The sequence below is a fragment of the Antennarius striatus genome, chromosome 7, assembly GCF_040054535.1.
Source record: "Antennarius striatus isolate MH-2024 chromosome 7, ASM4005453v1, whole genome shotgun sequence".
NCBI lineage: Eukaryota > Metazoa > Chordata > Actinopteri > Lophiiformes > Antennariidae > Antennarius > Antennarius striatus.
In genome coordinates, this window is record NC_090782.1 from 11,811,707 (window position 1) to 11,824,413 (window position 12,707).

The 12,707-nt window shown below is 43.0% G+C and overlaps 1 protein-coding gene across 1 annotated transcript in view; it reads left to right on the plus strand.

Annotated features, from left to right (window-relative positions):
- The window catches only part of atp10a (ATPase phospholipid transporting 10A), a 34,903-nt gene that overhangs the window by 15,302 nt on the left and 6,894 nt on the right, over nucleotides 1-12,707 (plus strand). The window contains exons 10-19 of the mRNA XM_068319221.1: nucleotides 844-1,402; nucleotides 6,582-6,685; nucleotides 7,089-7,215; nucleotides 7,366-7,550; nucleotides 7,921-8,293; nucleotides 9,470-9,546; nucleotides 10,619-10,744; nucleotides 10,875-11,075; nucleotides 12,427-12,507; nucleotides 12,596-12,700. Of these exons, the coding sequence (XP_068175322.1) occupies nucleotides 844-1,402; nucleotides 6,582-6,685; nucleotides 7,089-7,215; nucleotides 7,366-7,550; nucleotides 7,921-8,293; nucleotides 9,470-9,546; nucleotides 10,619-10,744; nucleotides 10,875-11,075; nucleotides 12,427-12,507; nucleotides 12,596-12,700 (1,938 nt within the window). The remainder of the gene's footprint in view (nucleotides 1-843; nucleotides 1,403-6,581; nucleotides 6,686-7,088; nucleotides 7,216-7,365; nucleotides 7,551-7,920; nucleotides 8,294-9,469; nucleotides 9,547-10,618; nucleotides 10,745-10,874; nucleotides 11,076-12,426; nucleotides 12,508-12,595; nucleotides 12,701-12,707) is intronic.

A 12,707-nucleotide genomic window follows, 5' to 3' on the forward strand; every position in this document is an offset into this window, starting at 1 on the left:
GGCTGGGGGCCAATAATAAAACAACCCTGCTATGCATATGCCAGGAAACAGAAGAATCCCCTGCACAGAAAAATGACTAGATCCCTGGAAGCCTAGACTGAGCATTTGAAATCATGTGAATACCTTCAGCATTAATGGATCTGGAAGCAGTTCTTGTCTAGATGTGAGTCTTACCTTTTAAACGGCCATAAAATCATGTGAATGATGCGTTATCTCATCTGACTGGCGCTGATTCCAGTGCCACTTCTACCATTCTCTGCTACATACAGTATGTCCCCCGTCCAAATGGTTATTTTTTCTTGCACTTATTGTGATCTGCATCTGAATCAAATAGCACATAGTGGTGGGACATTATGAGTCTTTCATGACAGAAAAGTTCAAAAAGACTTTCAGAGAAAAAAACTTCCAAACGCTGAAGAAGGCAAGAAGTTATCTAGGAGCACCATTCATATCTCCATCCAGAACATACAAACTCCACAAAGAAAGGACTCCAACTTGGGACTTTCTTGCTGTGAGGCGACAGCGCTGCCCACTGTGCCACCATGTTGCCCTGCCATTGCTAAATGTTAAAGTATTAAGCTGAAGATTCACCCCTGCAAAAGATTCCTTCGTGCCCATTGATAGCTTGATGAGATATTGAGTTGAAATCAGACAAAACCCATGATGAGAAGATGATGTTGACATGCTGGAGATTCACTCTTTCTCTGGGTGCCCTTATAGTTTATATGTTTGTATGTTAGCACATCTTCAGACTTGAAAAGCATTCAGTTCATGAAGGTATTCAGAAATGCGATGTTTGTTAGAGTTGTGCTTCCTGCTGACTCAGGTTGCTTTCTTTTCCAGGTCCGGATGAGATTCGAGTTGAAGTCGCCGGTTAAAACCATCGAGGACTTCATCAAGCGCTTCACGCCCAGCAGACTGACCTCGGGCTCCAACAGCAGCAGCTCCTCCAGCCTCGTCACCAACCGCTCCTCCAACAAGGGATGCTCCAGCATGCTGTCCTCCCCCTCTGCAGAGAGCACGCTCACCAAGCTGGATGAGGAGCGCCCCCCCAGAGGCCTGGAGAATACTTTCAGTCCCATCCCTCCCTGCTATGACGGGAAGGCTTGGAACCTGGAGGAGGGCGAGCTGCGCTATGAGGCGGAGTCGCCCGATGAAGCGGCGCTGGTCTATGCGGCGAGGGCCTACAAATGCTCCCTGGTCGGACGCCTGCCCGATCAGGTGACGGTGGAGCTGCCACACCTGGGGAAGCTTAGCTTTGAGTTACTGCACACTCTGGGCTTTGACTCCACCAGGAAACGCATGTCTGTGGTGGTCAGACACCCCCTGACAGATCAGATCACCGTGTACACCAAAGGAGCCGACTCCGTCGTCATGGACCTCATCAAACCCCCCGACCCCGGTAGGAACTCTTCTGTATGGTAAACACTGCTGTGTGTTGGTGTGTGGTGATGAGGTGTGTTTCTGGTGTTGCTATGACTGACTACAACTCATGATGTCATGTTCTCGTGGCACATGAGATCAGCCCGCTCAGAAAACAAAATAGTTTCTCTCTGGTCAGCTGCACATTCTGGATGGTTTTCAGCTGTAACTGCTTCATTCACTGTGTGGACAGGGAGGAGCTCCTGGTCTGGGCAGAGTGCCCCCAACCCCAAAACTTTAATACTTTCCACTGCTGTTAACCTATACGGTAGCATGTTACATAAGAACCGGTATATTTAGACATGTTCCTGCTCTAGAGCTCCATGCTACCTGATTGGTTCCCGAAAAAACACCTCCATGTGTACTTTTGTCTTCTGATCTTCAAACCTTGTTCCATACTTAAGGTCTTTAACATCCTAATGGCAAAGGTGAACCAGGTTGTTAGTATTCCAGGCACACAAAGAGCCACACAGGCACTTTTCACTAATGCTTTGTACACAGTCCACCAGACATCTGTCCATGGGTGCTTAGCAAGGACTGCTTCAGCTCACCGTCTGAAGCTTGGCATGATTCAGTGTCGTTCCATAAATAACAATTACATTAATTATTTAAAGACAGTCTGTCTGTGGCGGCAGCGGCTCAGTCCGCTAAATCTGGGGCTGTTGGCCAGAGGGTGATCAGTTCAAGACCCACGTCGTGCAAAAACATTTCTGAGCGTGAACTGACAGTGGAGGGGTGCCAGTTCACCTCCTGAGAACTGCCGAGGTGTGTGTGTGTGTGTAATTTCCCTTCAGGGATTAATAATGTTGATTTAATCTAATTAATTTAAACTGTATAAAAGACAGAAATGAAGCAAATACTCTCATCTAAGGAGCTCAGAACCAACAAATATTTGATATAAATAAAAATAATTTAAGTAACACGTATGATATTATATTATATTATATTATATTATATTATATTATATTATATTATATTATATTATATTATATTATATTATATTATATTCAGTCACCACTTCAAAATCCTTTCTGGTTGAGAATCATTTGTTAATGTCCACTTGAGTTGAAACTCCTGAAACAGAAGAGATTTAAACAGTTGAAGTCAGTGCCGTCATTGGTTTGTTCAAAGTAAAAAGATGCATCATGGGATCAGAAGGCTCAGTTGTGCTGCTGTCTTGGAGTTCCTGTGTGTAGAAGACTGATATCAAGCAGTGGGTGAGCATCTGTGTCTCCAGCTTGTTGGGACACGTCTCCCTGCCTGTGGCTTTCAGTGAGCTCGTAGAACGAGAGGCGGAATCCCTCAGTGGAAGGAAGGTCTCATCTAAGAGCAAATTAGTGCAGGATAAGGATGAGCACTTTATCCAATATTGAACGTTAGAACCCCGTGTCAATAAAATCTTTCTCATGTCAATTGAACTAATAATGCTTCCACTATTTATGCGCTCGTGAACTGTCTCTGAATACTTCAACGTTCAAGCAAAGCTAGACCGGCATAGTTGATGTCAACAAAAAGTTTTTGCTTAAAAAAAATGCCACACCTGTCATTTTGACACATTTTTCCTTCAGTGAAGATGATGCTGAAAGAGTTTAATTATAAACACTGGAGACAAACCACACCTAAGATGCACCACTTTGTGCAATCATTTTTGTACAATTACATTCCATCAAACCAGAAAAACCAAACCTTGTGTTTCTACCTTGCACCTGCCTCCAATAAGAACAGTTATGACTCTCACATGATATGCAAGATTCACGAAGATGGAAAAAAACAATAAATATCATTGCATTTTTAATCACAAAAGATAATTCTCTCATACAGCCAACAAAGAGTGTTTAAACATCTCAGACGCTCTGAACAAAAGAAGCACTGTACCATCGCAAAAATGTTTTTCCCCACCAGTGGTGCCCAACATGTGTGAGATGCTTCAGGAGCAGCGAGCTGCTGATGTGAATTATTTCAGCATAATAAATACACACACTCTTTCAGTAGTGAAAATATTGAAGGTCAAGCGACCTAATAAAGTTCGTGATCAGTTATTTAGTCAGGAGCTCTTTGTGATTCCAGAGAGGACACGAAAACCCATAAAGCACAAAAGACACAGATATTTATTGCCCTCATGTGATGCGAAAGAAAAACTGATAAATGTCTGATCAGTGAGCGTCCAGAACAGAACTTCCCTTTGTCAGAACCAAATGAACTGACATGCTAAGACGGGATGGGTTTTTTTGGAAGTTGCTTCCTGCATCAGTTTTGACAGTTGTTTGGAATTTGTCCCTCCCATGGCCTTTATGTCAGGTAAGTGTTTAAGGTGGCCCATCACCAAAAGAGATGTGAGTTTGTCTGAATGGGTCCTGATTTATGATGTGATTCCGGGTTCTGAGTGTAGAAGCTCCATAAATGGGTTGTATACTTTCTGTTCCGTATTTTTGATCTCCGTCAACCTGAGCATAAACTCATTTTGAACACCCTTCAGTAAAAACCTGCTATCATGCCGTACGCGTCATTCATTAATTTCACAGGCCTGTTTGGCGGTTCCCTACTGCTCAATAAGCCTCACCTCTACCAGACAGATCGGCCTCACAGGGACGCGTTTCCAGCTAAGTTTCTGCGTTGACTTGTTCACTGCATCAAATCAGTGGAGGAAATCGCCCCCATCTTGTTTCTATTTCTGCTGACATGCCCCCATAAGAACTGCGAAGTTAAGATATGATTTACTGCGTTTTCAAAAGGTACCTTTGCATTTATGGTCGGGGCTGTGCTGCGTGTTCATCATTTTAACGCCCGCTACCCAGAACGCTCTGGGCAGACCTTGACAGCGTACTAACTTATAAAAGGTCTCCTCCGGTGAGAAGCACCACTAGTTGGAGGATAAAGACTCCATCAGGACAGTTGTCACACACACTCCTTTTCCTCCATGTGTCTCACTTCAGCAGCTCTAATGACCTACAGGGTGTGTCTTCCCTGAGACAACTCACTACTTTGTTTTGCTATTGGGAAAAGCCAGGCAGTTCCAGAGCCTGGAGTTGGGCTTCCTCATAGCACAGACCTACATAATGGCTCCATTCAGGCGACGAGGGAGGGGTTCAGTGTCTCTCTAATAACTGGGCTCATGGAGGTGGACCGGAGACCCTTGGAGCTAAGGAGTAAAACTCTCTCACATGGGTAACTCCAGTCTCAACACGGTTTACTTCATGTTATTAATCTTCATTTTCCATTTTCATTCATGGCAAATATTTTATTAGCACAAAGTTTTGGTTGTGTTGACACTGCAAAGTTCTAGGTCCTTATCTAGGCTCTCTGAACTAAACAGAATTATATAATTAGTAACCGCAACAACAAGGAAAAGGGCACGACTGCCACAGTAACAGGAGAATAACAACAGCATGACAACGAAGAAGAAGAAGACGAAGAATGAACAAGAGAAGCAAAAATAAAAAGTGCAAGAACACAGTGACAAAAAGGAAAATACAAATAAAAACACAACTGAAAAAAACTTAAATGAGAAAAAAGAACGAGGACAAGGAAAAGAGTATAATTACAACATCAGCAGTAACAAAAGCAAGAGCAGAAACAGGAAGAATAAATACAGGAATAAGAATGACAATAACAAGGAAAAAAACAACACGGCCGTAACGACAGCATGAGGAGAAAGAAGAACAAAAATAAGTACAAGAAGAATAAAAATAGTAAAAAGAAGGCAGAAAAAGAACAACAGGACAAGAACAACAACAAGAGGCTGCTCATCACTCTGATGACTGTTTTAGAGTCTTTCAGCCTGTTGTTTTGGTTTATCTCCATTGTGGGTTTTTTCCTGCTCTCATGCCATCATTTTTGTTCCAAGTAAGCATCTGATTTTGTCTTAGGAGACCTTAAAAACAAACTGTATGCTACGCCTAGAGCGAAGTGGTAGACCTACACAGTCACCAACCGGCTGGTGAACACAGAGGAACATTTAGCAGCTGATATTTACCTCTGGCATTGGCATGAACAGAAAATAGAAACACAATTCCAGATGAATGAGGATGTTACTCAAGGTGTGCTTGTTGGAAGCGTGTGGGGATTAGAAGTTTGTTTCCTCTGCCTGTTTACACATAATTGTTCAAGTGGATCATTTTTTATTGTGGGCCTTAAAGGTGTCATGTTGTGAGTCTAGACAACAAACCCTGTTTCTCTTCGTGGTTACTTCTGGGTGTGTCCTTGAATCAAACCAATATGCTGCATGTATTTCCTTTTTCCCTAAAATATATGCAAAGCTAACAACATAATGGTGTGAATGCATGATCGAAACCTCCTGGGGGGACTGTCAGGTTAAAGGATGCAAATGCTGCTTCAGTTTAACTGGATTTCCAGTTGTTGGTGTGTGAGGCTGGCTGGTCCTCCCTTGTGTTTGTCAGAAGTGGACACTCCTGCTGTTCTTTTCCACAACCAAAAAGACAAAACAGATTCTGTCTGGGCAACAGCAATTGTTGAATAAGATGTCACAGGAAATCAGCTCTATTTTGTCTTTGAATTCTTCACATTATTGATGGCTTTGTGTTAATTTGTCCTTTTCAGTGAAAATAATTTTGCGTGGCGACGTGCCTGCGTATCCGTGCCTGCCAAGCTGTTGTGTTATTTGTGAGATGACATGGCTGCTGATCAAAGTGCGGACTGTCGGGAAACTGCTGAAAGCCAATCTGTTTGTGCACAGTCCCCCTGCCAAAAAGATGGTCATGACGCTGTGCCAGGGAGACAATTTAGCAAAACATCCTAATTCAAGACATCTGAAACAGCCTGTTGTAGTTCACTTTATTAGAGATCACTTCATTCAAACTCAGTTTTCCTGAAAGCAGAAAAGCCCTTCATCTAATTTTTGCTTACTGCACCCCAGATCCGGCTTGATGAGAAATATGAATATTCTAAAGTATATTGAGGCATTAGTATGCGTGCTAAATTCCCCATGTATGCTGATATGTGATTAATTTGGGTGTGAGGACAGATGGCTTTCATGTGCCTCTCAGAGGAAGCTTCTGGAGCCAAATGTTAAACCACTTGAGTAAAACAAGGACATATCCTTTTTCCTCCAGAACAAAAATTCTGTTTTATACGTGCTTAATCCAACACGAAGTTAATTGCTTGACTTCTGTTTTTGTTTTTTTGTTTTTTTGTTTTTTTAGGAAGCTCCAAAGGGAAACGTCAGAAAAAGATTTTCACCCGAACTCAAAACTACCTGAACCTGTATGCTGTAGATGGCCTTCGCACACTATGCATTGCAAAAAAGGTAATGGGAGTCCCCTGAAGAAATGCTGAACAAATGCTTCTTCCCCGTAATTGCTTTAGAAGTTGGAGATGATATGTCGCAGTGGCTTTTTGGCAGGTTGTGCATGGACCCAGCACAAATCATCACATGGCCCTGGCGCTTCTAAAACAACATTCTTCATGACTCAACTGCAATCTGTGCCACTTTCCCAGGCTGTTAATTTATGCTGTCCAAGCCGCACTCTTTTTATCTCTGCTTGTGATTAAACACCTTCTCAAGGTCTCACATGGATCTTCTTGAGCCATGTTGGCACAAGACTTTCACACTTAAATTAGTGTTAGTTTTTTAATCTTAAACAATCATCAGTTTGTATGTTCATGTGTGTATTGTATATCAACTGCATGTGTTTGTGCTCCTGTGTCAGACTCTGAACAAGGAGCAATATGCCTGCTGGCTGCAGCATCACTTGGAGGCTGAGACGGCGATCCAGGGAAGAGAGGAGCTGTTGTTTGAGTCGGCGCTGCGACTGGAGACAAACCTTCAGCTTCTTGGTAATTGATTCACGATTGATTCATTTACAACCTCACCACACGTTTAACTGGGGATGCACCACTATTTGTTGTTTTTCAAATTGCTTAGGTATTGTTGCTGTAGTGTGGGTGCAGAAGTCTGTGTCACCATCAGAATTTTTTTATCGGTAGGAGCAACAGGCATTGAGGATCGGCTGCAGGACGGGGTCCCTGAAACGATAGCTGCCCTTCGGAGTGCCGGCCTGCAGATATGGGTGCTGACGGGTGACAAACAGGAGACAGCCGTTAATATTGCGTATGCCTGCAAGCTACTGGACCCTGAGGAGGAAATCCTGACTCTCAACGCTGATTCTCAGGTGAGTTGAAGAAGCCATTCGTTCATGAAAATACAGATTTGCTTCGATGAAAAGGTTCAAATGAAAGCGACTGCTTCACATTTTCAGCCTTATTTAAATCTTGGATGTAAGGACGGTCATTCCTGTTGGACCATCACTTTAGTCAAGATAAAATACCTCACAGGCTCTGGGATGGATCACCATGATCTAGAGTCACTATCACATCAAAGTTTTGACATTTTCCCAATGCAGCTCGTGTTATTAAGAGTTGACATTGTAAGGTTAAAGACATCAGGGTTTACTGTAATTCTGTGCTCAGACGGGTTGATATGAAACCACTTAGTGACCTGATCCTGAATTCCAGCCCATTCTGTGCCTGTCTCTGAAACAGGAGGCGTGTGCGTTGCTGCTGGAGGAGAGTTTGCACTACATCCAAGCCAAATTCCTCTGCAGCTCCACAGATCAGGCCACCAATGCCTTCCACACTAATTTTGCACCCTTTGAGATCTACCACTCCTCATCTCCATCCTCCTCCTCCTCCTCCTCCTCCTCCTCCCACACCGCTCCCTTCATAGTCCACCGGCTGGGCCTGGTAATTGATGGGCGGACTTTGGCCTATGCCCTGGATAAGAGTTTGGAGGATAAGTTTCTGGCTGTGGCTCGGAGCTGCCGTTCGGTGTTATGCTGCCGCTCCACCCCACTGCAGAAGAGCATGGTGGTCAAACTGGTGCGGAACAAGCTTAAAGTCATGACTCTAGCTATCGGTAAGTGAACGCTCAACAAGCATTAAACTGATTAACCAGAGCGTGTTCTCCTTTCTCGTGATGTCCTAATGCCTCTGGCATCACTGAGACTTGGTTGGTGACATGTTGCTCTGCTTGAGATGCAAGCGCTGCCATTTGATGTTCCCCACCCAGATTTATCCCATTCCTGGAATCAGTCTGACCACTTCCTGGTCACAGATCACTCCCATGTGCTGGTTGTTATGGCAGTGTGTCAGAAATATGCACAAAAAGCAGCTGATAATTTTTGTTTACCAGAAGATATAAATATTTTTGCTGTCAGGCAAATTTTTTTATAAATTAATGAGCTCCACTGGCATCTCTCTGTCAAAGACCTCTAAGCAGTTATTACTCACAGAAGAAAACAAATTCCTCAAATTCTCCAAGCCAGAAAAGGAGGATGGTGTGGGTTCAGGCATCAGATGTTTTATTTCTCGGGTCCTCAGCACTCTCCTCACATGACTTCTGCAGCACCCTTGCTATGACTAGCTCAATGATATTTAAAGGTGCCTCGGTAGCACTTTGGCTTAATGACATGATGAGCAGACATGAGGATGACTTATGAGTCTCTCTTTTCTCCTTGTTTGTCATTTATTTGTTCCTGCTTTTCCCAGGAGAATCCCATTTTAGCCAGCCAAGCACTTTCCTGTCATTGCTATGTTAGCAGTAATGTTGAGAAAACACTGCGTCTCCTCACACTCCTTTATTTTATGTCTCTGTGGGGACAGCAGATTAGATGAGATTACTGAGAGATGTTTTCCACATATTCACGAGTCTTATTACACAAACAGGATGGAGGTTCCACCTCCAGTCGTCTATATGTAAATTACGTTTAACTTGACACAAGATTTCACTGTGTCATCATTTTCTTTCTGTTGCAGCAATAGAAATTACAATAGGCAAAGAAAGCTGCAGCCCATTTGAATATATTTTAGACATGCCTTGTGCATGCCGGGTGTTTAGTTTGAACCGGATAATGATAATAAAGACCGTTAAAGATGAACGGGTAAATAAATTTCATCAATGTCAATTAAAACAAAATTCAAAATCTGATGGTTTGAAGACACAAGCTTATAATTGTAAAGGTGCAGCTCATCCTTTTCATAACGGCGCTCAGTAAAAGAGAGACTATATTCCCTCTCTTCACATTTACCTCAGGTGACGGCGCCAATGATGTCAGCATGATCCAGGTAGCGGATGTGGGTGTGGGCATCTCAGGACAGGAGGGCATGCAGGTAAGGAGGGATGACAAGTGGAGGGAATGGAAGGGACGGATGAAGAGGGAGGTGGTCGAGGGGTGGATAAAAAATGGGGTCATAAAAACGGCAGCTAGAGAGGTTGAGGGGGGCTGTGGGATAAAGATAAGGGAATGAGGAAACACACTGACATCCTTTGGAATAGTTCATGCGTTCTCATTACTCTTAAGTGAATCTTTTAGCCGAAGACGATTGTCTACATGATGCTGAGTCAGTAAGTTTGTCCTGAACACTTTAGGGGGGGGTCCTTCTACACAAGCTTCTGTGTTGCTGTATGGACTGTGACCAACGCCACAGCTGCCTATAGCAAGGTTAAAAACACTCACACCTTACTTCCTGCTCGCTTTGTTGAGAGTACAGGAAGGTAATCCTCACAGCACTGATGGAGACTCCGCATTACCGTCCTCATGAGGCCTGGGGGTGGGGGCTGCTGCTGTGCAGCACATCTGTTAACGTCTCTGTATCCTCTGCTTAAACGGGCGAATAGATTAATCACTGTTAATCAAATTAACTTTTAATGAGGCAGCAATCAGTTCTCGGGATTCCTTGCAGTGCTGACATACACACACACATTCATGCACTCAGAGCAGCACACACTGCGTTATGATTAACACACCTTTCTCCTGTCAGGGCTGCTCTCCCTGTGCAGTCTTTACGAGGCACAGCAGAAGCTAAATTGCAGCGCAATGAGGCATCTGCTATTATATTTCTTGTTGACAAATAACGTTGACAGGTGAGAGGTGTCTTAAAGGATTAGCAGTGCCATTTAAAATGTAAGTTATAAACCCAGCTAGTCTACAGGGGGTGTTCTAGGTTAGATGTTGATGGATGAGACCGACGGCTTCCTACTGATGCAACAAATCCCAAAAGGTGAACAATTTGTTTAAGGGTTATTGCTTTGGAAAGATTTTTTTCCACTGAAGAGTCATTAGGAGGCGGCAGACGTGGGTAGCAGGCCCAGACATACAGTATGTTGCATTTACTTCCTGATAACTGCACCAGTCATGTGTTGATGGTGTAGGCTAATTCTTGGTCCTGCTGGTGTTTGCAGGCAGTGATGGCGAGTGACTTTGCTCTGCCACGTTTCCAGTATCTCCAAAAGCTGCTGCTGGTCCACGGACATTGGTGCTACGCCCGACTGGCTAACATGATTCTCTATTTCTTCTACAAAAACGCTGTAAGCTGCACCCATTTCGTAAATGGTTACAGTTAACAAATGTTAACTGTAACATAGCTAACATTAGTCGACACCAGTCAAGAAGTAAGAAAGTCCTTTCCCCAACTGCTTCTATCATTTGTTCCCACAGATGTTTGTTGCGCTCACCTTCTGGTATCAGTTCTACTGTGGATTCTCAGGTTCGGCCATGATAGACCAGTGGTATCTCATCTTCTTTAACCTGATGTTCTCCGCTTTCCCACAACTCATCACTGGCACTATCGACAAAGACGTGTCAGCAGAGACGCTCCAACAACTACCTCAGCTCTACGTGAATGGCCAGAACTCTGAGGTATGCTCTACCCGTGTGTTTATTCCTCCTGTGTTTTAACAAACTTGTAGAGAAGAGGAAGACATGAACTGATGGAGCTCATCCAGTGCCATACTTTTATCTAACATTAGTACTTAAGATCACGTGAGATTTTAAGTCCATACGCCACCATCATGTGGGAAGAATTTCAGTTTGTCTGTTCTTGTTTTACATCAAATATCTACCTAACCAGTAACATTCACATCAGCCTTGGCTGTGTTTTGATGTTTTTGAGTATTAGCAACTATTAGCATGTTAAAATATTGTACTGTTGAGTTTTATTAATGGTTTCATTGCCACTGACTCACTTCCGGTCAGCCCCTTTGTTTGACATGACAGCAAACATCACAGTGGGAGAGCATAGGGAGCATAAATGAGCTAAAGGCACCTTCTGCAAATTATTGTGATATCGTGTTACATAGTAATTAGCTGTATTCAGTTTATTACATTTTATTTGTTAGCTGCATCATTATTTGAAATCGTAGAAGCCCTTCGTTATAACTGTGGCAATGATTTTCCATGGCCGTGTGATATCTAACAAAACACACACATTAAAAGGAGTAAGATTTTATGTAACTAATACAGCTGAACCCCTGAAGTGTTTTTAGCACTTAGTGCATGACTGCTATTCGTTTTGGGAGATGGACACCTGTCGACCTGCAGCCCTCCAGTCTTCAGCTTCACTGACTTTACTTCAGTTTGTCATTCAAGTCCAAGCAAACACTTGTGTGGATGTTCCCTGCCAAATACCTGATTAGCTTTAGCATTTTTAGCAAGGTTTAGGTGAAATGACCCAAACACAGTGGTATTAGATGGATTCATGCAGATTTGTCTCAAAGATAATGGAAATAACTATAATCAGGCCTTTAAATCTTACATTTTATAAAGCTGAAACATAGCCAGACTTTTATGGGCTCAATAGTTTTGTGAATGGATAGTGTTGATGATTCCAGTGTTTTTTACTACTACCTTTAACCTGGAACAACCCTTATCTAAATGTATCTACATTTTTGTTTCTTGGGGAAAAAACTGTTTTATTTTTTCTTGTTATGAGATTCTCTACAAGCTACAGCGAAATGCTGATGTGGTGTGTTGTTTTTTAAATTAGGATTGTTATTGTTTGTCTCTAATGAATATATCTTGACTTTAATTAAAAAATGGTGCAATATTTTTTCAGTAAACTTGACATATGTATTTCCTGTATACAGCAGGTGTGTTCTGCTGTGAGAGGCCTCTGTCTCTGGGTTCCTGAGCATAGGGGGCCTGTTAGATTATTTGTGTGTCTCTCCAGTCACACTGATGAAGCTCATAAATGTAAACGTGTGTCTTACAGGAATATAAGCCATATATGTTCTGGATGAACATGATTGATGCCTTCTACCAAAGTCTGGTCTGCTTCTTCATTCCATACTTTGTGAGTCCACTTTAAATCCCATCAGCTCATCTTCACTCAGTGATTCCTTGTTGCTGCTGTTGACTGCCTGATCTCTTCTTCTCTCCAGGCTTATGCTGACTCTGACGTGGATCTGTTTACATGGGGAACACCCATTACCACCATCGCCTTATTCACTATTCTGGTGCACCTTGGCATCGAGACCAAAACCTGGGTAAGAA